At 47.0% G+C, this 26,970-nt stretch overlaps 2 protein-coding genes across 2 annotated transcripts in view; one reads left to right on the top strand and one right to left on the bottom strand.

The window, feature by feature from the left end:
- The first annotated feature begins 25 nt into the window (after positions 1-25).
- On the top strand, positions 26-17,515 carry LOC138960315 (phosphatidylinositol-glycan biosynthesis class X protein-like). Its single transcript, XM_070332163.1, has 5 exons — positions 26-175; positions 10,052-10,202; positions 10,404-10,638; positions 14,552-14,628; positions 14,902-17,515. The coding sequence occupies exons 1-5, from the start codon at positions 54-56 to the stop codon at positions 15,058-15,060; spliced, it is 744 nt and encodes a 247-aa protein (XP_070188264.1). The 5' UTR covers positions 26-53; the 3' UTR covers positions 15,061-17,515.
- A 92-nt stretch (positions 17,516-17,607) lies between these two features.
- LOC138955054 (nucleosome-remodeling factor subunit BPTF-like) overlaps positions 17,608-26,970 on the bottom strand; it is a 53,129-nt gene continuing 43,766 nt past the window's right edge. Inside the window, exons 17-24 of the mRNA XM_070326770.1 lie at positions 22,525-22,762; positions 22,038-22,263; positions 21,623-21,842; positions 21,018-21,135; positions 20,489-20,662; positions 19,882-20,077; positions 18,461-18,545; positions 17,608-18,203 (exon numbers count right to left, since the gene is read on the bottom strand). Coding sequence (XP_070182871.1) covers positions 18,010-18,203; positions 18,461-18,545; positions 19,882-20,077; positions 20,489-20,662; positions 21,018-21,135; positions 21,623-21,842; positions 22,038-22,263; positions 22,525-22,762 — 1,451 coding nt within the window. The 3' untranslated portion in view covers positions 17,608-18,009. The remainder of the gene's footprint in view (positions 18,204-18,460; positions 18,546-19,881; positions 20,078-20,488; positions 20,663-21,017; positions 21,136-21,622; positions 21,843-22,037; positions 22,264-22,524; positions 22,763-26,970) is intronic.

The following is a 26,970-nucleotide window of genomic DNA, read 5'->3' as shown; positions in this document are numbered from 1 at the left end:
TTCTGAATTCCAGCCTGGTAGAGTTATTCCGCTTTAGGCGTCTGCTTCTAAACATGGCGAGTCAGTCTTTGAATTATTTGATAGTTTGCATTGCACTTTATATGTTAGGAGTCTGTTCTTCTGACGATGTTGTCCTGGAAGTACAACGCGCCATCACGAAAGAAGGTTTTCACAGGTTTGTGCAAAACTCTCAGCATGCGTAACTAAGCACTGCTTTGGTCAGTGTTACGTACAGTACGTGTACCTTTTAGTTTTAAAACGACCAAGTGGGTTTGGGAGTATTGTAGGATTTAGACTTTACTGTAAGGGTTTTAGATAGGGCTGGACCTATTGTATGTAAATGAGGGGTTTCCCAAATGGACATGGTCAAGCCAGATGCTGTTAAAATTTATAAATTGAAAGGGGTATTTTTGGTCTAAAAGGCACATAATTTGCCGGGTAAGGGGGAGCTAGCTTCTGGAGCAGTATTGAAATCTCACCAGTGAATGAGTGTAAAGACGTACACCTTGATGTGTTCAAACAGTGGGGTCAGTTCAATTATTGGATCAAATTTTCGGGTAATCTTGAACTTTAGCGTGTTAAATTCATAGCTCATAATTCAGAGGCATTTAAGTCTCCAAATTTGTAGAACCTGCACTTGTAATCATAACAAGTCATTTGAAGTTACGGAATGAACTCCGATGAACTGTACGAATGCATTTCGTTTACATGGGTCAGGGACCTATATTTAATATAGGAACGTCCCTCTAGTCCGAGGGTTCACTAGTCTGAAGGTTCACTATAGACGCTTGATTTTCCAGTTATTATACCGCCCCTTAAAAGGCGGTATATAGGTTTCACTGTGTCTGTCTATGTGTGTGTGTGTGTGTCTGTCCGCAATTAGATATCCGATGTTTGAGAACCGATTTCAATGAAATTATGTGTGAGGCTGTGGTACAACCCAGGCTCGATCCTCTCCATAATTCAGGTCGGTGGGGTAACTAATTGACCCTCACGGGCAAAAGGAAACCCGAGGTGCTATATAATATGACTAAAAACTGTAGGCAGTTCGATCTCGTAATTGCGATCATAGATCTATGGTTGCGATTGACTGCGAAAATGGAGAAAAGATAAGCGTTTCTGCTGAATTCTTTGGCAAGCAGGTAACATTTTCGATGCGGAAGAAGAAGAATTGAAGTCATTGATTGACGATTACTTTGTCTCGGACTAGTGAACCCCTCTCATTCATTAAATTACATATTCCTACTCCGAATCACATGTAGCAGTTGACTCAGTCTAAAGTGCTAGGTCTGAAAAGGCTACCCGTCTAAGGGGAGCAACCCCAACTAAAAAAGTGTAAACGTAGCTATGGTAATGACGACGCACCCAGGGAGTTACCTCCCCTCCTGCGTACCACGTCACTACTGCTACTGACCACGTGACCCCTATCATTCGACACTTCAGCTTTCTAGGGAGCAGGTCGTGAATTTTTTGGCTCTAGTGGAAGTTCGCTGTTTGGTGTTTGCTTAGACACCCACCGGCACCCACACACCCGTCTCTTCACCCGCTGCACTGGTAGTTGGTGAGCTCGTTCCTTTACTTGTATTGAACGTAATTTTTCAGTTGCTACTTGAAATTTTCGGCCACGTGTTGGTCACGTATTTTGTGGTAGCCATTTTGGAATTTTTGTCGCCATTTTGTTGTCAGCATGTCTGACGGAGATAAAAAGCGCGGCAAGGCTGATGTGAAGGGAAAAATTAAACCCAAGTCTTCCACTTCTGTCCCTAAGCCTATTTTGGTTGTTGTTTCCGACGCGGCTAACAATGCTGTTATGACGGTCCCTATTTCTGCCCCGAATGACCAGCCGGTTGCTGGGCAGTCTAATCAACCTACGCGTACTGTTGTTTCTCGCTCGTCTTCTCTGCCGCTTGCAGATTCGGCGTCGCTGGTTTCATCGTTGCTTTCTTCGCTGGTTCCCGAGCTTCGCACGTTGGTGAGGGAGGAGATGGTACGTTCTAAGCCTTCGACTTCCGTTGTCCCGTCGTTGGCTTCCTTTCCGCTTCCGGCTGTGACGCTGTCCTTGTCTGAGGTGGTTGCTTCTGCGCCTTCTACCGCTGTGGTTGGCGACGCAAGTAAGTTGGGCTGGTCCGTAGGTCCTCGTGAGACCGCTGGACGCTCCCTGCTGGGAAGCAGCCCTTTTCGGCGGGTTCACGACCCGCAAACCCCTGTTCGTTCTCACTTTGGCTTCACGGAAGACCATCGTGTTGATGAGCAATGGCGGCATTTGGTTCAGGCTTCGACGCTTCCGGCACTCGCCGGAAGCGTAGGTCCTCCGACGTACGCACCCGCTGGGGTCGTTTCCGGAGTCGACCAGCCGGTTCCGTCTGCTGCGCTTCCGGCACTCGCCGGAAGCATAGGTCCCCCGATGTACGCACCCGCTGGGGTCGTTTCCGGGGTTGACCGGACGTGGCCCTCTGGGCATTCGGCCTTCCGGCTGCCGTCCACAGTGTCTGCGCTTCCGCTTTTCGCGGTCGCGTCTGATACTTTTCCGGCTCAGCCCGGATCTGCTGCTTCTTCCGCTTCCGCTTCCTCTCGGATGGTGGTCGCGGGGGGGCATCACCAGCCCTTTGGGCAGGTGTCTCAGCCCTGGCCGGGGCAGTCAGCGCTTCCGTCTTCGGTTGTTGCTTCGACTGCGGTTCCGGTTCCGGCGGCTGTGGGCATGCCGTCCTCTTACTCTTACCCTAGTCAGGGCATGAGTTCGGATGGTATTGGAGTGGACGGGTTTCCGGTTTCCGGTTACGGTGTTCACCGCCCTTCTACCAGCAACGTGGACTTCGGTCCTTCGCCGGATGTTTCGGATGTTCAGTCCGTCGCCAGCGAGGCTGCACGTGTTGGTTATCCGGAGAGACTCAAAGTGGCACTGGAGGCCGCTGCCGAGGTCACTTCGAGATATTTCGCGGAAGGGGCTTCGGTCTCTTCGGCTGCCGCTTCGACGGCTCCGTCCGCGATGGCTGATTTTCGCTCTGGGAAGGAGGATGACTCATACTTCCGGTTTATGGAGTCTCCATCCATAGCTTTTCAGCTTTCTCAGGTTTTGGCCAAGCCATCTCCTTCCGGAAGCGGAATTCCTTCACTTCCGGTTCCGCTGCTCGTGCCTCACGGCTCAGTTCCGGAGCTGGCTCAGCAGTGGATGGCTTCGCCTTCTCAGGCTTCTGCATTCGCACTGTCGTCTCTCAGGCGGTTGGTCTTGCAGAAGTCTCCTAGGAACTTGTTGGATGCGTTCGCTCTGCCGCGTTCATCTTTGACAGTTCCTCCGGAGATGCTTGCCTTGTTGGCCAAGCCTATCAAGAAGGATGACGGCGTGCTCTTTTCTGAGAACACGCTGATTGCTTCTGAAGAGGCAGGGCGTCAGCAGCTGGAGCTTGCCTCCATTGCTGAGACTCTCATTCGGGCCCTCTCTCGTGCCCTCACTGATTCGCTGAATCCGTTCTCTCTCAGCGAGGATCAGGATGCGGATGACGTCTCCACTTTGTTGGCCGCTCTTGCGAGGGTCAATGAAGAACAGATGAGACTTTCTGCTGTGCACTATGCGCACTCTGTTATGTGTCGTCGGGATCTCTTCCTGGCACACTCTCAGTTTTCGGATCAGGCGACCAAGGACACTTTGCGTGCCTCACCGGTCTTGGAGGGTTCCCTCTTCGGGCATCTCGTTTTTGACGCCCGAAGACAGGAAATTCAGGCAAACAGGGACCAGCAGTTCTCTGACTTTTCCCTGCACAGCCTTAAGCAGTCCAAGCAGTCTCAGCCTTCTCAGCCGAAGCAGGCTAAGGTTGCTGGCCCTCCCAAACCGGCAGACAAGGGTCGTGGACGTTCCTCTTCTCGGGGCTCGAGAAGACGACCGTCTTCCGGCAGGGGGAGAGGCGGCTCTGGAAGCAAGCCTCACCCCCAATGAAGTGCTCCCGATCTCCCCCCCACCCCGCCCTCCACTCTGGTGATGGCGGGGGGCCCTTCCCGGGCACTTTCCCATTGGCTCGTGTCCATACAGAGTCAATGGATCGTGGGGGTCGTGAGGTCGGGCTTCCGTCTTCTCTGGAAAGATGGCAAGGCTCCTCTGGCCAGGCGTCCGCCGGCGTTCAGGCCTCCCTCCTCGCAGGAAGCCATTTCCGTCCTTCGGGCGGAAATAGACTCCCTGGTGCAGAAGGGCGCAGTGGAGAAGGTCCTCGACCACAGTTCCCCTGGGTTTTACGGACGGCTTTTCGCCGTCCCCAAAGCCTCAGGGGCATGGCGTCCTGTCTTGGACCTGTCGTTCCTCAATACCTTTTTGAGGGAGATAAGGTTCAAGATGGAGACGCCAGCGTCGGTCAGGGACTCTCTCCGCCCGGGAGATTGGGCGACCTCCATCGACCTGACGGATGCATACTTTCACATCCTTATGCATCCAGCCGACCGGAAATGGCTTCGTTTCCGGTGGGCAAGTCAGGTTTACCAGTTTCGCGCCCTTCCTTTTGGCCTGTCTCTCGCCCCTTGGGTCTTCACCATGGTCGTGAGACAGGTCTGCGCGCTGGTGAGGTCGCGGGGTGTCCGGCTACGTGCCTACCTGGACGATTGGCTCATCCTGAGTCAGAGTCAGGCGGGGTGCGAGCAGGATACCCAATCGGTTCTTCGGGAGGCCAACATGTTTGGCTTCTCGATCAACCGATCAAAGTCGGAGCTGACACCGTGTCAGACGTTCACCTACTTGGGAATGTCTTTCGACACGGTGGCTTGGACGGTCCAACCCTCTCAGAAGAGGGTGGACAAGCTCCAGGCGTGCATACGCTCCACTTTGCCTCTCCCGAGGGCCTCCCTGCGGACTTTGGCCTCCATCTTAGGGCAGATGGAGTCCATGGCTCTCCTGGTCCCCTTGGGGAGGGTCCACAAACGTCCCTTTCAGCTGGCGCTGAAACCGTTCGTGGACTCTCCCACGGTGGATTGGAATGCCCTCATCCCTCTCCAGGGATGGTTCCAATCCGCTACCCTTCCGTGGCTGGACACGGAGTGGGTGAGCAGGGGCGTGCCGATAGCCCTTCCTGCCCCAGATTTGGACCTGTTCACGGACGCGTCCTTGGTGGGGTGGGGGGCTCACACAGACCAGCTGACTGCGTCAGGTCTGTGGTCGGCAGATCAGAGGATGCAGCACATCAACTTGCTGGAGCTAGAAGCCGTGGCTCTAGCTCTGGACAAGTTCCGGCCCTCCCTTCAGGCCAAGCATGTTCGTCTGTTTACAGACAACACGACAGTGGCAGCTTACATCAACAAGCAGGGAGGGTCGCGGTCTCCGTCGCTTTCGACCAGGGCCTGCGAGATCCTGATTTGGTGTTCAGAGCATCAAATCAGGCTTTCGGCCAGGTACCTGCCCGGAAGCTTGAACACTCTGGCGGACGCGCTCAGCCGCTCCGACAGAGTGCTTCAAACAGAGTGGACCATCACTCACGGAGCGCTGGATCGTCTCTGGTCTCTTGTGCAGAAACCTCAGGTGGACCTTTTTGCCACCAGGTTCTCGAAGAGACTACCAGTGTTCGTCTCACCATTCCCGGATCCCGAGGCGTGGGAGACGAACGCGATGGACATTTCCTGGTCAGGCCTGGAGGCTTACGCGTTCCCGCCATTCCAGTTGCTCACGCGAGTTCTCAGGAAGGCGGAGCAGGAGGGCCCGTCCCTCCTGCTGATCGCTCCTCTTTGGCCGTCTCAGCCGTGGTTCCCGGACCTGCTGAGACTCGCCCAGGGCCCTCCCATTCCTCTCGCTCTCACGCGAGGAGAACTGGTACAGCCTCACACCGGCAGCCTCCACGCAGAGCCTCAGATGCTGAATCTTCACGCGTGGAGGTTGTGCAGTCTTCTCTGAGGCGCAAAGGGGCATCAGATCTGACCATGGACCTGGTAGGACGCTCGCACAGAGCATCTACCTCGTCCGTTTATGAGTCTCATTGGAGGGCCTGGGTTACCTGGTGTCACGAGCATCGGCTGGATGCTACGGCGCCCCGCACGATGCACGTGGCGAACCATCTTGCTTTCATGTCCTCTCAGGGAGCTTCTGCTGCCTCGTTGAAAGTAAGAAGATCGGCCATCTCGGCGACCCTACGCCAGTTAGGTCGCTCTATAGATGTTAGTGGCGTGATCGCTGGAGTCATCAAGGGCGCTTCCCTTTCTGACGTCAAGTCTCGTACGCCCGTTCCTAAGTGGGATCTCTTATTGGTCATGGAGTTTCTGCGTTCAGCGGATTTTGAACCTCTCAGAGATGCCAGTTTTGCGAATCTTACACGCAAGTCCCTTTTCCTTTTGCTGCTAGCATCGGCACGAAGGGGCAGTGAGATCCACGCTCTTTCCGGTAATTCGGACGACATTTCCTTTGAATCAGATGGGTCCGTTACTTTGCGGTTTCGACCTGAGTTTCTTGCGAAAAACCAGGCTCCCGAGCGAGCTTCTCCTTTGGTTCATGTCAGGCCGTTGTCCACTATTCTGGCTCCGAATGATCCAGACTTAGTAAATTGCCCTGTTAGAGCCCTTCACATCTACCTTGCCCGTTCTCAGTCTCTTAGATCCGCAGCTCAAAAGCTTTTGTTTATTTCTCTCAATACGGAGAGACATAAGGATATTACTAAGACGACTCTGGCCCGGTGGGTGTCGGCGCTCATTAAGCATGCTTACGAGTGGAGCCGCCGTAATGAAGGGGGGACACAGCCTGTCCTTCCTCTGGAATCAGCTCGGGCTCACGAGACGCGAGCTTGGGCTTCCTCCTTGGCCGTGTTACGATCAAGAAGACTGGAGGAGGTGCTACACACCGCATACTGGCGTTCCGAGGATGTCTTCATGAATTTTTACCTGCGTGACATCTCGGCTCTTCGCCAGGATGGATCTAGAGCTTTGCCTGCCATGGTGGCAGGTGGTCAGCTCTTGACAAGGATTTGAGAGTGAGTTTGAACTTTTTCTTTCCCACCGCCTTGTTTTTTCAATCTGCTACATGTGATTCGGAGTAGGAATATGTAATTTAATCGAAAATTTTATTGTAAATTTTCATTTAATAAATATACCTACCCGAATCACATATCGTAGTCCCTCCCACCTACCCCGCTTATGATTTGGAGATGTTATTCTTCGAGTCGAATGATAGGGGTCACGTGGTCAGTAGCAGTAGTGACGTGGTACGCAGGAGGGGAGGTAACTCCCTGGGTGCGTCGTCATTACCATAGCTACGTTTACACTTTTTTAGTTGGGGTTGCTCCCCTTAGACGGGTAGCCTTTTCAGACCTAGCACTTTAGACTGAGTCAACTGCTACATGTGATTCGGGTAGGTATATTTATTAAATGAAAATTTACAATAAAATTTTCGAATATAGGACTATGCATGGGTCAAAGAAGGAATTATCCGTATGAGCGGACAAGGGAGACAACTCTTTCGACTTCGTGTAAATGATGTCGCATGGTTGACAACGTACGCCATTTTCGGTGCATTTTCGTCGATTGAACAACCAAATTAATTAACTATGCTTACGTTTGGAGCTCAATCCGTCAATAAATTTCATGACAAATATTCTTTGGCTTGCTTACAGGGACTTGTATCAAAAATAAGTAAAGAATGTCACTGGATTCTGAGCTATGAATTTATCACACTAAAGTTCAAGATTACCATAGGTCTGAGGGTAGGTGAAGATCCAAGATGAACACATATCATCGCCAAATACACCTACAACAACAGCCGAGGCTACACAGTCCCTGATGCAACAGTTGAGCAGTATCAATGCTCCTTTGTACAGACCGTAGCAGAGTGGAACTGTTTGGAGGAGAAGGTTGTCCAGGCAGGCTCTGTCGTTGCATTTTCTGCAGCGGTTAGCAGAGGTGCCATGACGGCCACTCTGCACTAGCGCCAACAATGATTTTAACCTGTTTTTAAATTTGGTTAGGGATAGGATTTAGGGGGTTGGGGGATCTGCGTGTGGAGGGAGGCTGGGGGTGTCGCTCGGATGCTTCCTGTTCTCCAATTCACCCCTTACCCCACTAACTGATCTCCTTAGAAATAGGGGGAAAGGCTAGGATCCAATAATTCCTACTTGCTCACCCTGTAAATAATGTACACGTACATATGCGCAAACCATAGCCTTTTATTCATTCTTTGAAGAGGACAAGGACAAAAATGGTAAAGAAATTGGGTACCAACATTTTTTAATTCGGGGTTGCGCTCTCTCGTGTTTCCGTTGCGACGATAACCTAAAAAGGTTTCTGCAATGTATTTTTCCTGATCCTGAAATAGGTACAGGGCTTAGTGGATCCAAAGGTTGCTATAGTTTCAAGGGTGTGCAAAATATGCACATGTGACCCTAATTTACATTGAACTCCATCAATTCTCAGAACCATCAACACTTGCATCTATCATATCCTTGGCGGATGATGACTTTATTCAGTTATTCTGCAGAAAAACAGAAATGCTGGAGAAAAACCGTTCTTTTCTGCAGCATTTCTGCATAATGTCATCTTTCGCGAGAGCAACGTTTTTTTCTGCAGTAAAACAGTTTTACTGCAGTAAAATTGAAATCAAGAATGCTGCAGTAAAACGGAGATGTTGTTTTACTGGAGAATAACTGTTTATACTTTTTCTTCAGCATTTTGGCATTATTCAGTTATTCTGCAGAAAAACAGAAATGCTGGAGAAAAACTGTCTTTTCTGCAGCATTTCTGCATAATGTCATGTTTCGCGGAAGCAACGGGTTTTTCTGGAGCAAAACATTTTACTGCAGTAAAATTGAAATCAAGAATGCTGCAGTAAAACGGTGCTGTTGTTTTACTGCAGAAACCCTGTTTACACTTTTTCTGCAGCATTTTGTACTGGCTCTTGGCGGATTATGACATTATTCAGTTATTCTGGAGAAAAACCAAAATGCTGGAGAAAAACTGTCTTTTCTGCAGCATTTCTGCATAATGTCATCTTTCGCGAGAGCAACGGTTTTTTTCTGCAGTAAAACAGTTTTACTGCAGTAAAATTGAAATCAAGAATGCTGCAGTAAAACGGTGATGTTGTTTTATTGCAGAATAGTCTGTCACAGTTTTTCTGGAGAAAAACGAACGACCTTGTAAAGTAGCGTTTGTATTCGTCGCCCCCTGGGATAGTATAATAGTTTGTAACTATTGGTAATTCTGGATGAGTCCATCTCTCGTCGGAGGGGGGCTCGCGTGCTCCAACATTATAATGAGCCAGTACAAAATTCTGCAGAAAAAGGGTAAACAGGTTTTCTGCAGTAAAACAACCGCACCGTTTTACTGCAGCATTCTTGATTTCAATTTTACTGCAGTAAAATGTTAATTGCTCCAGAAAAACCCGTTGCTTCGGCGAAACATGACATTATGCAGAAATGCTGCAGAAAAGACAGTTTTTCTCCAGCATTTCTGTTTTTCTGCAGAATAACTGAATAATGCCAAAATGCTGAAGAAAAAGTGTAAACAGTTTTTCTGCAGTAAAACAACATCACCGTTTTACTGCAGCATTCTTGATTTCAATTTTACTGCAGTAAAACTGTTTTACTGCAGAAAAAAAACCGTTGCTCTCGCGAAAGATGACATTATGCAGAAATGCTGCAGAAAAGACAGTTTTTCTCCAGCATTTCGGTTTTTCTCCAGAATAACTGAATAATGTCATAATCCGCCAAGAGCCAGTACAAAATGCTGCAGAAAAAATAAAAACATGTTTTCTGCAGTAAAACAACAGCACCGTTTTACTGCAGCATTCTTGATTTCAATTTTACTGCAGTAAAATGTTTTGCTGCAGAAAAAAACGCTGCTTAGGCGAAAGATGACATTATGTAGAAATGCTGCAGAAAAGACAGTTTTTCTCCAGCATTTTGGTTTTTCTGCAGAATAACTGAATAATGTCATAATCCGCCAAGGATACTATCAACCCTAAGATCCATCCACTTTGGGACCTATTGGCATTTTTTGTGGTTGATCCAAAGGTCTGTGGATCCTTTCGTAGAACACTATTGGATCTGTCAACCCTTGAATCCATTCCCATTTGAACGATCACAAATGATCTGTGTGCTTTCAGGGATGTCCACACCACTGTCAGTATCAAGCCCAATGACATCGTCAACACACCAAGCAGACCCTGCAGCATCCTGTTGATAGAGACTTTACCACCAGGCCTTTATGTGGATACCTTTCAGCTGGACTCCCTAGCAACATTTGGTGGCCCTCAGGTAACACAAAGCAACTTATCATTTGCTCTACGTTTGAATTAATTGCTTGATTCATATACAGCGCACTGTATAAATGCATGTGTTTTTGTTTGTGTGTTTGTTTGTGTGTGTATGGTCTTGTAGCATGTGTGTGGGGCCATGCATATATCTGTATATTTGTGAGATGATAAGGTTAAAAAAGACATATTTGATGTTGCGCAGGTGTTAGCAGACAGACATGTGGACATAGAAGCCCCAGAGTACCTCTCCAAGGAGCATGAACTTCATGTGTTTGCTCCATTACCTACCAACAGTCATCCATCCGGCGGTCCAGTTGTTGTTACAGTTTCTCTGCCGGTACATGCCCGCTATCACAGACCATCACCTGATCCCAATGTGTCACATACTTCAGTCACCATGCATCACCCAAGGGTTTTGTTCAACTGCTCCAGAATGTGTGAGTGGGGTGAAAGTCTGTGACATTTGTTCTTGTGTTTCATTTTCGCTGGTGACCTAGAAATGGAAGGAGGAAGGGTGTCTCCAATCGGCGGATCTCCCCATGTACTGCATGGAACAGTTTGTAATCTTCTGATTAAGGCCTATGCAAGGTTCATCACATGCTTAATGAATCTCAAAGTGTTCACTCTTCTTTTGGTATTTAATGTTGCTTCCATGAGGATATTTTGGGAGATAACTCTTATAGTGATCTTTTGGGGGGGGGAGGAGAGAGATGCTATGCCAGGTTGCACGGACGTGGACGATTGGTTGCAAGTGGTAAAAGTAAGGTTTCTCATAATTAACATGAAGCTTTAGCTTTGATGTGGGTGAAATTCAGATGATAGAATTAATGTTAAAGGCCAACATCCACAAGAATTTTTCTCCTGGAGCGACCTAAACTTGAACCCGAGGCAGTTCGCCAAAAAGAACCGCCGATCACGAGAAAAGCATGCGTATCGCATGCGAGACGATTTGCAAGCCAGCCAGCGCAGCAGCGGGTGGGGATTTGGTCTCGGCAAAGAAACAAACAATGCAGTGTTTGATCTCGGTGAGACTGAAAGAGAGACAGAGAGCACGAGAGAGAGCGACAGGGACACAGTGATTCAAGGCGCACAACTCTAGTAAAGTTGTCGTAGCACGTCCGCCTATGGCCAAAGTGATCCGGGTTCGATTCCCGGCATGTGTGGTCTATGTTGTTTTTTTGTTTTTTTTAATTCTTGTTTACTATTGTTTATTATGAACGTTTTAATGTTTTATTTTACTCTAATATTTTTTTTAATTGTGTAAAATAAATATTTTTTTTAAATCCACGTGCACAAGACAAAAACTGTCATACTGGGGGAGCGAGCCAGTCTGAAGAGTACTCGGGTCCAGTGCCAGCGTTTTTACATTTAGTCAAGTTTTGACTAAATGTTTTAACGTAGAGGGGGGAATCGAGACGAGGGTCGTGGTGTATGTGTGTGTGTGTGTGTGTGTGTGTCTGTGCGTGTGTGTGTGTGTAGAGCGATTCAGACTAAACTACTGGACCGATCTTTATGAAATTTGACATGAGAGTTCCTGGGTATGATATTCCCATACTTTTTTTCATTTTTTTGATAAATGTCTTTGGTGACGTCATATCCGGCTTTTCGTGAAAGTTGAGGCGGCACTGTCACGCTCTCATTTTTCAACCAAATTGGTTGAAATTTTGGCCAAGCAATCGTCGACGAAGGCCGGGGTTTGGTATTGCATTTCAGCTTGGTGGCTTAAAAATTAATTAAGGACTTTGGTCACTACAAATCTGAAAATTGTAAAAAAAAATCATTTTTTTCTAAAACGATCCACATTTACGTTCATCTTATTCTCCATCATTTGCTGATTCCAAAAACATATAAATATGTTATATTTGGATTAAAAACAAGCTCTGAAAATTAAATATATAAAGATTATTATCAAAATTAAATTTTCGAAATTAATTTAAAAACACTTTCATCTTATTCCTTGTCGGTTCCTGATTCCAAAAACATATAGATATGATATGTTTGGATTAAAAACACGCTCAGAAAGTTAAAACAAAGAGAGGTACAGAAAAGCGTGCTATCCTTCTGAGCGCAACTGCTACCCCGCTCTTGTCAATTTCACTGTCATTGCCGTGAGCGGGTGACTGACGATGCTACGAGTATACGGTCTTGCTGCGTTGCATTGCGTTCAGTTTCATTCTGTGAGTTCGACAGCTACTTGACTAAATGTTGTATTTTCGCCTTACGCGACTTGTTTATAATTTCGCTTCACGCGACTTGTTATTTATGTATCCAAAACATCATAGAACGTGGTACAATGCATGAAAACAACGCCGACAAGATGTTATCTGGGCAGTACATTGGGTTGAACTAAAAGAATTCTGCTGAGAATGTACAAAAGAACAAGTCGCATTAGGCGAAAATACAAGATTTAGTCAAGTAGCTGTCGAACTCACAGAATGAAACTGAACGCAATGCAACGCACAGGGCCGGACTAGGCTAAGAGGAGGGGGGGGGGGGGGGGGGGGTTGCCAGTGGTGGTCCAGGGGGTGTTCCCCCTGGCGGGGTCAAGGGGCAGAGCTGATGGGTAGGTCATATTCTGATAGGAAAATGGTCGCTCCTTGCATGAAACTGTATAAAATAAACAATAATAAAAAATGTTTTAAATAAGTGAGGTACATGTTTAGGCTAGGGGGGGGGGGGGGGGGGTTGCGCAAGACCGTACACTCGTAGCATCGTCAGTCCACCGCTCACGGCAAAGGCAGTGAAATTGACAAGAAGAGCGGGGTAGTAGTTGCGCTGAGAACGATAGCACGCTTTTCTGTACCTCTCTTCGTTTTAACTTTCTGAGCGTGTTTTTAATCCAAACATATCATGTCTATATGTTTTTGGAATCAGGAACCGACAGGGAATAAGATGAAAGTGTTTTTAAATTGATTTCGACAATTTAATTTTGATAAGAATTTTTATATATTTAATTTTCAGAGCTTGTTTTTAATCCAAATATAACATATTCATATGTTTTTGGAATCAGCAAATGATGGAAAATAAGATGAACGTAAATTTGGATCGTTTTGTAAAAGAAATATTTTTTTTTACAATTTTCCGATTTTTAATGACCAAAGTCATTAATTAATTTTAAACCACCACGCTGAAATGCAATACCGAAGTCCGGGCTTCGTCGAACAATACTTGACCAAAATTTCAACCAATTTGGTTGAAAAATGAGGGCGTGACAGTGCCGCCTCAACTTTCACGAAAAGCCGGATATGACGTCATCAAAGACATTTATCAAAAAAATGAAATAAACGATATCATACCCAGGAACTTTCATGTCAAATTTCATAAAGATCGGTCCAGTAGTTTGGTCTGAATCGCTCTACACGCACGCACACACACACACACACACACACACACACACACACACACACACACATACACCACGACCCTCGTCTCGATTCCCCCCTCGATGTTAAAACATTTAGTCATAACTTGACTAAATGTAAAAACAAGTCGTGTTAGGCGAAAATACAACATTTAGTCAAGTAGCTGTCGAACTCACAGAATGAAACGGAACGCAATGCAATTTTTCAGCAAGACCGTATACTCGTAGCATCGTCAGTCCACCGCTCATGGCAAAGGCAGTGAAATTGACAAGAAGAGCGGGGTAGTACTTGCGCTGAGAAGGATAGCACGCTTTTCTGTACCTCTCTTCGTTTTAACTTTCTGAGCGTGTTTTTAATCCAAACATATTATATCTATATGTTTTTGGAATCCGGAACCGACACACACACACACACACACACACACACACACACACTTTGGTCATTAAAAATCTGAAAATTATAAAAAAATATATTTTTTTTATAAAACGATTCAAATTTACGTTCATCTTTTTCTCCAACATTTTCTGATTCCAAAAACATATAAATATGTTATATTTGGATTAAAAACAAGCTCTGAAAATTAAAAATATAAAAATTATTATCAAAATTAAATTGTCGAAATCAATTTAAAAACACTTTCATCTTATTCCTTGTCGGTTCCTGATTCGTGAAAGCGAAATTACAACATTTAGTCAATCTGTCGAACCCACAGAATAAAACTGCACGCACTGCAGTGTTTTCAGTCACGAGAATAAAACAGCTTCGTCAATCCACGCGGCAAGGAAGTCGCTCAATTTTTGCGTGCAACACGAAGTAAACAGACATGCAAGAATAGCGACGGGTTCAAGTTTAGGTCGCTCCAGGAGAAAAATTCTTGTGGATGTTGGCCTTTAAGAATTTCTTAATGTGCGCTGATGTGTAGATGAATCTTTTTCCACTTAACAATTTGTTGCCTCCTTGCAAATCTCCTATTTGTTTTGTGTGATAGATTCCAGAAGTACAGAAGCCCCGTGTGATGTTCACAACTCTTCACTTTGTTCCTGGGCAGAACTAATCTACAAAAGTGTAAGTGAAATCTGTATTTTTCCTCTAGAAGGTTACTTTCTTAATGTATTTTTCTGGCCTCTGACCACACACTTTTCTACGACAAATTTACATAGTGGAAGCTGAAAATATATAAGAAGTAGTGTTCTCGACCCTATATTTTCCATAATGGTATGTGTTTAAAGGCAGAATTTGTTGAAAATAACTGTGTTTATTTCCCCCTTTTAGTTTTAAAACTAGTCTTTTCAAGTGATCTTAAAATCTTTAAATTTCTTTCGCTTTGTTCTGTTGCAGGATGCATATTCACTGAAGTTTCAAGTCCCGGTGGGCCATGAGAAAGATATACGTGTCGTGGTGTACGGAACTATGGTGGTCACCGTTTTAGGCTGCAGTTTTCTTCTCTACCTTATTGCCTTTTATGGCCACTGGAACGTCAAGGTCAAAGACAGATAGATGTTCTTGTGCCTTGTTGTATGATAGTTTTATGGATCACATTGGTGTTCAACACTTCAGGGTGCAATTCAGGTCTAATCTACATGTAAATGATTTATATTTTTTTCACTTTGAAGTCTTATTTGTTCTGGGCGCAGTGAGATTGAGATTTGCTATAGCTTGTTATTTGCTGAGAATGTTTTGAATGTTTAGTCACTGATGTGAAAATGTTGAATGTTCGGTTTGATTTATGAGGGATGCTTTGTATTTGTATATATATATTAGACATGGCAAATCTATCCATTGCTGCAATGCTTATCTGCTTGCACAGTATTGAGAGGACATGTTCTTGTGCCACAAAAAAGTGGGTAGTGTGCCGACTTGTGACGTGAATTCTCAAAACAATTCTTATTTCTGACACCTGATCCCAGTGTAACTAACAACACCGGACATTCAGGTTCCAGTGTAACAACACCGGACATTCAGGTTCCAGTGTAACAACACCGGACATTCAGGTTCCAGTATTGTTCTTAGACTTTGGTCCTTGGTAACCAATGCTTCATTTTCTGATCGGATGCATTCTTCTGACCCCTGGCCGGTTGACTATCCAGCAGCTATGAGGTCTTCTGACCCCTGGCCGGTTGACTATCCAGTAGCTATGAGGTCTTCTGACTCCTGGCCGGTTGACTATCCAGTAGCTATGAGGTCTTCTGACCCCTGGCCGGTTGACTATCCAGTAGCTATGAGGTCTTCTGACCCCTGGCCGGTTGACTATCCAGTAGCTATGAGGTCTTCTGACCCCTGGCCGGTTGACTATCCAGTAGCTATGAGGTCTTGTGACCCCTGGCCGGTTGACTATCCAGTAGCTATGAGGTCTTGTGACCTCTGGCCGGTTGACTATCCAGTAGCTATGAGGTCTTCTGACCCCTGGCTGGTTGACTATCCAGTAGCTATGAGGTCTTCTGACCCCTGGCCGGTTGACTATCCAGTAGCTATGAGGTCTTCTGACCCCTGGCCGGTTGACTATCCAGTAGCTATGAGGTCTTCTGACCCCTGGCCGGTTGACTATCCAGTAGCTATGAGGTCTTCTGACCCCTGGCCGGTTGACTATCCAGTAGCTATGAGGTCTTCTGACCCCTGGCCGGTTGACTATCCAGTAGCTATGAGGTCTTCTGACCCCTGGCCGGTTGACTATCCAGTAGCTATGAGGTCTTCTGACCCCTGGCCGGTTGACTATCCAGTAGCTATGAGGTCTTCTGACGAACTTGTTTGTAGCCAGGACATTGGGACATGGAGATGTTCAATTCAGGTCATTGCCCTCCCGAGTCTGGGAACAACACTGCAGGTTCCATTATTATTACTCTTGAGGTGCTGGTATGAATGAAATGTTAGCGTCATTGTAAAATGTAAAGAATATGTGTAGATATTTTAAACACAATCATGCCCCAATCTTGCTGAATGCTGTGTCTACACAAGGACAGATACATACATCTTGCTGAATGCTGTGTCTACACAAGACAATCATGCCACAATCTTGCTGAATGCTGTGTCTACACAAGGACAGATACATACATGTACAAACAAATCAGCATGTGCGGTGCAACTTGGAGAAGCCAATTTCTCTGCTTATCCTAAGAGGAGTTGAAACTGGGACCAAAGATGCTGCAGTGATGCAAAAACCAACACCCCAGTTGTTACTGTAGATTTTCATGTTTCGATGTATTTGTCAGTGTCCAGTTCCTGAAGTGTGTTTGTACGATTCCCTAACTGGCTTCCTTTTACTCATCTGCTGCCTTACAAGTCTAACATGAACTGTTAACAGTAGTGTTCGTGGAATTTTACTTTACTTCACAACTGAAATCACCGTAAGAATTGTGTCAGCATCTGGAACTCCCTTGGTTGTCAGTAATTCAGGCAGTATTTCACATCATTCTAGGCAACCTTTACAGCCAATGACTTCAAAATAAATCATTGTAAGCATAACACAGTATCAACATTCTTTAATCACCAGGCTGTGAACTATTTAGGCAGACCTGCGCAATGAGACTTTTAATTGGAACTTTTTGTGTGAAATTTTTTGACATTTTGTCCATGGAACAATCAAAAATAATCCATTTGTAGCTTACTGGAGGTTTAGCTGTCAGTAAGTGTTTGAGGTGTTCAGTTAAAGGTTTGATGTTGCAGAAACATATATATGCATTGTGAAGTATGAAAGTATTTCTTGATGACCAAACGCACGCCCCAAAAGGCTAATCTGGAAGTGCTGATGTATTCTAATGCTTAATCAAGTACACAAGGTGTTGCCTTCCACTGAACTGTTTTCTTTGCATCACACAGTTGTACGGTAAATCCTGTGCTCAGATCTATTTCAAGTGTGTAACTTTGGACAAATTGTAAACCTTCATGATGAGAAATAAATGCTGCGTTGTTGAAATAAAGTTCACTTGAAAGCGAGTATTCATTCGAAGGAAGGAGATACAGATGTTGTGTCTGATTGGCGAGAGGAGAGAACAAATCACACAGTCACATTCCCGAGTGTTCCAAATCTGACACCATGCACAGTCCGTAAATAGCTACAAAAGTTTATTTTCAAACATCATCTTACAGATGTTCAGATGCTGCTAACAGTTTCTACAACATGGAAAAGAACAGTAAATATAAGGATTATTATATAATTTATGTACATTCCATAATGCCAAACTTAGCAACAACATGTTGAAATTGATCATATGAACTATGGTGACAAATAAAGAAAAAAAGATGAACTAATATCTGCTCAGTATTCTGAAATTCATTCATGGAAAACAATAGATTTTGGTGATGAGGGTAAAATACTTTGTGTCCGTATGTACAGCCTATGTACAATGCCAAAAACAACCACTCAAACACAATTGCGAACCCATGCAATAAATATAAACTGTATGTAACAGAAAACAATTGACTGTCATGACCAGCACAAGGGAGGGTAGCTCAGGTGAACTGGTCACGACTACTTTTCAGTTTCTGTACGAAGTAGGTCTCCAGAACCTCTGCACACTGGTAGAACGGGGAGTCAGTTGGGTTGTATAAGCGACAGTTGTCAAAAATCTTTGTCACATCCCGCACAAAGTCACTGAGTCTGGTGTACATTTTGGAGATCACCCTGCTCTCCACAATGGCCAGATCTGAAAACACATAAACCAATTATTCACCACTGCTTGTCATCATTATCCAACACTGAAAAGCTTGAATGTAGATAAAATAATGTTGAGAAACTGGTAACTGATAATATTGAAAAACTGGTGACTGATTTTCTACAAAGAAGCTGCTGAACTCTAAAACATGTGCAAGATGAATATTCCAAGCGCTCCAAGACTACCTCTAATTGAGATGCAGCAACAAACAGTTCAGACAAATCAACGATGGAATGAGATGCACTCACCCATGGGTTCCTTGACAACCTGGTAGTAGTCTGGAACTTCACTTGGGTCCACTGCAGACTGGAATGGCCAAGCCATCTTGTGGGCCTGTATACAAATCACTCACAATTTTAAACCTTCCCAAAATAGTCACTAGAGCGGGAGACAAAAATACTCAATGAGCATAGCATAGCAAACTTTCACACTCTGTGCATGACTTAACAGATTTTGGAATTCTTAATGTCATAAAACAATTATGGTTTTAGTTACCTGGCCAGCTCAGTGGGAATGATTTGTCGGTGAGGTTGAGAAAGATGCAAGACTTGTCTGGTAAATTATGCTTGAAATGTACTCTCAAATGTACTTGCAAAATCTTAGTGTTTTCAGCCTCCAATACTCTCAAACGAAAACAAGAATTCAAACGAGAATCTACATTAAGAGATGCCTACCAAGCAGTTGCCAAGAGCGTTGAGTTTAAAACAAGTTTAAAGTACATAAAGTACCCAGGAGGTCGAGAAGAAGAACACATCTCCCTCGCTACCGGCCTCTACTCCACCAACTTCAAGGCTGAAGCAGTAGCGCTCCAGACAGGTGCAGCCCACATTGAGCACAGTCCACTCTCCTCCAACAACGTTGTGTTCTTCAGCGACGCAAAGTCAGTCCTGCAGGCCTTAGACACTGCCAGAGACAAAGAACTGAATGACCTGTCATCCGCCTTGACCTCCCTGTGCAGAGCCCACACAGTCGTGCTGCAATGGGTCCCCTCTCACTGCAACATACTAGGCAACGAAGCCGCAGATACTCTGGCAAAGGAGGGCACTACGAAGGACCAGAATGACAGATCAACCACCTTCAAAGAAGCCAAGACCATCATCAAGGCCAAGCAACACAAAAAGTGGTTGCAGCAGCACCCACACTACAACAAAAACGACGCCTTTCACCTGCTCACAAGGTCTGAGCAGGTCTTCATATTCAGGCTGCGGACAGGCCACAACCGAATAAACCACCACCTTTTCACCAAGTTCAGAATTGGCCAGTCAGACCAGTGCCCTTGTCAAACAGGCAGCATGACAACGGAACACCTGCTGCAGACTTGCCCACTACACGATGGCCTCAGGAGCCAGATCTGGGCGGAGGCGACCACGGTGCAAGGGAAGCTCTATGGCAGTCTGGACGACCTACAGCGCACGGCAACATTTGCGCAGAGAACCGGCGTTTCCATCTGAGTGATCGACAAGAAGAAGAAGAAGAAAACAAGTTTTATTTTCACAAAGTTCTGCATTCTGGGCTCTTTTCCACAGTTGTGCTTTCTTAATGCTTCAGGAAACCTTGTGCATGTTTGATAATTTTGAGATGAGTGTCATCCACTGTGGTAAGCATTAAAGGCATATTGCACATTAATGACAGAGGAACTGGTTTTCAGTACAAGCAAACAGATGCTGACCTTGAGACAGCGCACAATCTTGAGAACGGTGACGTAGTCATCTGGAGTGAGCACCTTCTGTGCGATAGGGTTGACCTGCTCTTTCTGCTGACAGTTGGGGCAGATGTAAGTGTCCAGGGAGTCCGCTTCGCCCTTGGTGATCCCCACACACCGCCCGTGGAACCAGTCCTGACATCGGTCGCACCCAATGTAGAACCTGCACAGGAGAAATCACAATGTCTTTAGACGCTTCACTGGCAAAACACAAAGAGGCGGAGAACTGGCCTGCCAACAACTTGTAGCTCATTAAAGTGTCTGTAGATTGAGGCAAGTGCGCACTAGTAGTTTTAGTACAAGAGCACTGGTCAAGTCTAGGCTCCCTTGAACAAGCCTCCAAACATAAGGATATCAATATTTCCTGCCTTTACATGTGACACTGAGAGACTCATGGGAACACAGACAAATATTCAGTGGTTTTAGATTTCATGCTCTAATGATCATCTCATCTTGCTGTTGAGGCAACACATGTCAACAATTTCCAAGACTATCAATGAGTCACTTCCTTGCAATACTCAATATAGAACAATTCTTCGCATGCGACAACCATCCTCCTTTGTGTTGCACTTACTGGTTTTCATCGTAAGGCGTGCGACACAGGCAGTAGAGTTCCTCAGATGTGTTCTCCTGCTGCTTGCGGCAATCCTCACAGATGTAGGAGTCGATGAACCGCGCCTGTTCCTCCGTGATGTTGACACATGCCCCATGGAACCAGTTGGAGCACAGGTCGCAACCAATGTAGAATCTGTAGAAGACAAAAGGTGAAACAAGACCAGGTAATGAAACACTCTGAGAAATGTTTAGAAAGTTAACACTCAACTTTTGGTTTCTCTTCTCTTTCTTTTCGTTTCAGTTTCTTGAAGCAGATATTAACCAGGAATACTAACAACTAATATTCAGAAAACTAAACTTCACACTAGAAACACATGAGCATCATGCTGCTTGCAGATTTGAACATTTGAAGATTTGAACATTTGAAGTTATCAACAGGCAGATTTGCTATAGGAACAAAGAAATTCTCCTCTTAAAGACAGGAACGTCACCGTGATTCTATCAAGGAAGATAGGTTCTACATGCAGGCAAGAAGCAAATGCACTGACCTTGACTGATCATAAGGTGTGCGGCAGATGCAGTAGAGCTTTTCCCCACGTCCCTTGGGGCCACTGCCGATGGTGATCAGCCTTTGCTTGCTGTTGGTCACCAGTCCCTGGCTGCCAGCTGCAGTACACAGTAAGCAAGATACAATCATGAAGAGCAACAAGACAATTAGGCTTTATATTCCACGATTTATGCACCAGGTAAAAAAAATTAAAGTAATGATATGAACTTTTCATTCTTCTTTTTTGTTTAAAACAAGCAAAAATGTCACATCCTTGTCAATTTTCAATGTTGTTCTGATGGTGATTGTCCTTTGAGTCTGAAAATAACTTATTTATTTATTTTATGTTATGCAATTTATATCGCGCACATATCTCAAGCACGGATTCAAGGCGGGGATTTATTTATGCCGTGTGAGATGGAATTTTTTACACAATATATCACGCATTCACATCGCATTCTTAACCAACTACAAAACTATCAAGCTACTACTGCTTTGGTAGCTGTAAACAGTTCAACATCACACACCTGCAGAAAACTGAGCTTCACAATATCAATTAAAACAGGAACTCGAAAAGTCTGGAAAAAAAGCTTAAAGGCCATGTACCTTTACGTTTCTTAGCCGCACCAGACTTGGTATGCCCGCCACTGTCGGACATCCCAGGGATGTAGCTGGTGATTTTGGGAGGCTCCCCATCTCGCTTCTTCACCAGCATGGTTGGTGTGATAGCGGCACCTGCATGTGGCGTCAGTTGCATACTTGGAGGGGACGTGCCAACCTTCACACCTGCCTTCTTTTGTCGCTTGATGGTGTCTGAGATTTCCACCTGCACACAATATCCCCATGAGAAAACTTCTTAAATTTCTGGTGAGAAACATACAGAAAATATAAAAGCATATAGACTGAATTTCTTGAACGGGGAAGTACCGAGTGAGAAAGAAGAGAACTCACCGCACATCCCAGCTTTGAACAAAAGACACAAGATGCAGACACTCACTCACTCTCTCTAATTTCAACTCACAAAGATTTCTTGTTGCAGACTCTTCTCCATGGATGCACGCTTCTTGAGAATTTCTTTTTTCAGGGCCTCCTTGTGCTTAAACAGTGCCCTCTGCTGGGTGACAGTGTTGAGGCGTTTCTGTCGCTCCTCGGCAGACTCCTGTTTCTTCTGACGTTTGTGCTCCAGCTTCTCCTCGCGCTCTATCTTGTCCAGCATGGTCTTGATCACCATTCCACACACCGCATTTCTGAAAGCATTTATCAGAACCGTTCATTCCTTGTCCACTGTGCTGACTGCAGAGAAACACAAGTGCAAGTATTCTTTTCATCAAACACTCCTCAACTATCTACTGGATTTGTTAAGGATATGAAGACATGAATTTCTTGTCTTTTCAAATGAAGGAACAATTTCAGTTCATCTGTGGCTAAGTAGCTCCAGATTCGATTTTCTGTTCAATCTTCAGTTTACAGCAAATAAGACTAATCTTGTCTTGGATATCACGACAAACCTCATCTGATCATCCTTCTGATCCTGTGTGAGCGGCTTTTTGGAGCGAGAGCTGTCGATACTGGTGGGTGTGACTGGAGGGGCGATCGGCTTGACCGGTGTGGTGGTCAGCAGTGACTTTGCCACCACGGCCTGAGGCGCGGTGACCACGTGCTGCTGCTGCTGGATCTGTCGCTGCATTGCCAACAGCTTGGCCTGGATCTCTGGCGTCTGGTTCTGCATCAGGGCCTGGCGCACCACTGTAACATCAACGTGACAACATTGAAGTCAACTACCTAGAATCTCAAAACTCACAGGCTGTAAGGCTTCTTTTTAAGCCTACTGTCTATATGATACTTACCGAGACAGTACTATTCTTGCACATTATCTATTATAGGCCGAAAAAATTGGACAAAACGCTGAGTGGGTACAATTATCTCCCATAACCATGCGCCACCGTGGATCCCAAGCACTGTCCGAGTGCTTCCCCCTTACAGGATGTAGGTGGCGCGTCCTCTTTCTTTATGAGCTGCAGACCCTCAAAAAGCCCATAACATATCAAGAGGGGAGGCGGGAGGGAAACTCTAATAGTACTGTCTCGGTAAGTATCATATAGACAGTAGGCTTAAAAAGAAGCCTTACAGTCAATATAACACTTACCTCGACAGTACTATTCTTGCACAGAATACCAGAGTGGTGTGAGGGTGATATGTAGAGTATTAAACTCCTTAATCAAAATCACTTAAATCCAAGGATTAAGATACCCAGGCAATTTTCGAACAGTACTACCGTAAAAGAAAATATACCCAAGAAACATACCTTAGACTGACGTGACCATGCTAGCAACCACTGCTGTGTGGTGAACTCAATGTCAAAGTCCAGGCCACTCAAAGCTTGAATACCACTGAGTCTACGGCAAGTGGCTAAAGCGATGAGGAACAATTAGTCTTAAAAATCAGCAACTTGATACTGATGCCTGCCAGGGGTTCAAACTCATTGCTACGCAGGAGTTTGAGGACCAGAAAGACATCCCCCTTGGGAAATGAAACCAGAGGTTTAGACACCGCTGCATTGCTAATACCCGAAAGGACATTAGCGATGAGGGAGGACCTGATCAAGTGTTCAGTTCTGCGACCAGTAGCGGCCGCAATCGTGGAAGCGATGGCAGATCTGTATCCAAGAAGAGTCTTAGAAGAAAGACTCTTCTTTTGATACACTTCCACCAGGAAGTTGGCCAAGTCCTGTGTTGAGGGATAAAGCGGCTTTATCCCCTTGGACAAGGCGAAGGTGGCCCAAGCTCTCCAGCGTAAGTCGTAGAGCTGATTAGTTGATCGCCTCTTAGCGTTCAAGGAAAACTCTACTGAACTCTTGTGCAATCCTAGTGCAAGCAGTTTGGAGCGCACAAGAGCCATGCGGTCAAGCACAGACTCTCTGGACGTGGATGAGGGAGGCATGATCGAGGCTGGAGCAGACCTCCCCCGTCCAGATCCAGAGGTAGAGGGTCTACGTGGGTGAGACCGCGAAGATCTGGAAACCACGGAGCTGTTGGCCAGTAAGGCGCGACCAAAATCAGTCTTGGTCGTTCCTGCAGATATTTTGCCAGCACCCTCGGAATCAGAGATGTCGGGGGATAGGCGTAAGCATCGAGGAGCCTCCACAAGAGAGTGAATGCGTCCAAGTGGAACGCATTCATGTCTCGAAAGGGGCTGACGTACCTGGGAAGCCGAGCGCTGAATCGAGTTACGAACAGATCGATCAGAGGACGGTCCCACCTTGCCCACAGACGCTGTAGAACGTTGTGAGCGATGGTCCATTCTGTGGAGAGAACCTGATCGCCCCGACTGAGAATGTCGGCCAGGGCGTTCAGTTTCCCCGGAACGAACTGGACTGACATCCGGACCTGATTGGTCTGGCACCAGAGCAGAATCTCCTCCGCCAACAGGGAGAGGGACCGAGAATTGGTGCCCCCCTGGTGGCGAAGGTAAGCTAAGCATGTGGTGTTGTTGTCCCCGTTGAAAATCAGAGGGGCCAAGGACAGGCCGAATGGGAGGGCCCGAAACTCGAACACCGTGCCCTCCCAAACGAACCGGAGCAGATGTCGGTACCCCGGGGCCACCAGGATGTGGAAGTAAGCATCCTGGAGGTCCCAGACATGGCCCAATCGTTTGGCCGGATGGCCAACCGGACCGACGAAGGGGTTTCCATCTTGAACTTGCACCTGTGAAGGTACAAGTTCAAGGTGGAGAGGTCCAACACCGGCCTGAACCGACCGTCCTTTTTGGGGACGGTGAACAGGCGGGAGCAGAACCCCAGAGAAGGCTGAGAAAGGGGGTAGACCGCCTTCTTCTCGACCAACGAGTTCACCTCGTCCTGAAGAGCCTGCCATCTGGCAGGCTCTCGAGGAGGGGGGAACGTCCAAGGTAGAGCGGACAATGGAGGTTGTGACGACAGCGGTAGAGAAAACCCCGACCACACCAACCTCAAGAAAAACTGGTTGGAGACCAGTCTGCCCCACATGCCGCGGGCCCGAAAAAAGGGAACCGCCGGACGAAAGAGGGGCAACTTGAGGGGGCGTCAACGTAGGGCCGGGACTCACTGAAAATTCTGCTGGCGGGCAGGCGCAGGCTTGCGACCACCCCCCCTGGTGGTGCTGCTTCCCCTTACCTGTCTGAGCACCCTTCGTCTTGCTTGGGAACGCAACAGGCGCCTAAGAGGAGGAAGAAGGAGGCAGTGAAACTGGCTTCTTCTTCTTCTTCTGAGGCTGGGAGCTGGAGGTGACTGTAGCACTTCTCTTACTCCCCGCCGCCGTCGCCGAAGCAGCGAGGCCAACCATCAGAGAATCAGTGTTCCTCTGGCGTGTGGACTCCACCACAGAACGAACAGTGTCCGGATGAAAGAGGGAAGAAGGCTGAGGAAACGTGTTCCTCAGACTCTTCCTCATATCCGGAGGCACTATAGAAGTAGGCAGAAAATGATCACGGAACAGGGCCAATAAAGTGGACCCGTGTTCCAATGGCCAATTCTGCCGCAGACGTCACGCACGATCGCACGGCATGCAAAGCCCGATCCACTCGAACCGTGTCAAGGACCCGAGTGGAATCGGACTCTGCCCGATTGGGAGGGTCCAACAGTGTGGACAGCGTGCTCATCCATGTCAAGGCCTGTGATTGGGCCTCGACTGTGGAAGAAACGGTGGCCTCAAGATTGTGGAACGAAGCAGAGCTCAGTTCCACCTTCTTGACCGAAGGCACCTCCCCAACGAACACATCACCGTCAGCCCCACCCTAAACACTCGAAGTCTGGAAAGGGAGAGTTCGAGAGTCAAAGGGAAAAGGGAGGGACGAAACAGATTGGACACGAGGAAACAGTGGAGGTGCGCCTCCCGAAGGAAAGCATGGCACTGAACCCGCGTCCTCCCGAGGAACATAGGTCGCGTTTGCACGTGAATCTGTACTCCTCAGGCGATGTGCTGCCGCTTCCACCGTGGCACTTAGACTAGGGTGGAACGCGAATTGCCGGCGGCCGGATCGTTCATAAAACGAGCCGCCGGCAGACGCGGCGTGAGCCTCCCGCGCCCGGGCCGAAGCGGACTCAAAGGACGAGAGGGCGTCTCAGGGAAGGACGTCCTGAAACTGTTCAAACGTCCTTCTAGCTGTGCGAGGACGAGCCTCCTGCCTCTCGTCCTCAGACCCCGGGTCCACGTCCTGTGTGTCAACACTAGACGACAGACGCTTAAGAGAGGCATCCGTGACGTCAAGACGCCGCGTGATGTCTGTCATGTACTGTTGGAAAGTACGAAGCATAGCTTCGGAAGTTCCATCAGAAACCGGCAAGGGTAGAGGTTCAGTGTTAACCTCAGGGCGACCCTGATCCTCCTCCCTATCGTCCTCCGACTCACTCTCCTCTTCACTTCCCGACAACTCCTCAAAAGCAGGAGTGTAGGGAGCTTGAGGGGGAAGAGCCGAAAGCGATGAAGCAGGCTGTGAAGAAACGCCCACAGAAGCAAGAGGCCGCGAAGACCCCTGCCCCAAAGACGAAACGTCTCCAGCAGCCGAAGGGGGAGAAAAACAACAACCCTGCGACTGTTGGGTCAGCCCAGCCAACGAACCCCCGCCATTTATAGACTGAACAGGAACCCATGGGGTCTGATCAGAAAAGAAATGGTCCGGTCCGGTCGGGGGTGCCGATCCGGTCCGGTAGGGTGGTCCGGTCCGGTGCCGTACCATCCGGAGGTCCCGTTCAGCACCGAACCATCGTACCCACAGAAGTGTTCGGGTGGTTAGGTCCGGACGTGGACATACCGTACCATCCGGACCCGTAGGTCCGGTGGTCCGGTATGGTCCGGTTCGGTGCCAGACCATCCAGACCAACAGAGGTGGTCGGGTGGTCCCGCACCGGACCATCCGGACCCGTAGGTCCGGACCCGTAGGTCCGGTACCATCCGGAGGTCCTGTTCGGCACCGAACCA

The sequence above is a fragment of the Littorina saxatilis genome, linkage group LG2 (assembly GCF_037325665.1).
Source record: "Littorina saxatilis isolate snail1 linkage group LG2, US_GU_Lsax_2.0, whole genome shotgun sequence".
Classification (NCBI taxonomy): domain Eukaryota; kingdom Metazoa; phylum Mollusca; class Gastropoda; order Littorinimorpha; family Littorinidae; genus Littorina; species Littorina saxatilis.
This window is presented reverse-complemented; position numbering and strand designations above follow the sequence as displayed.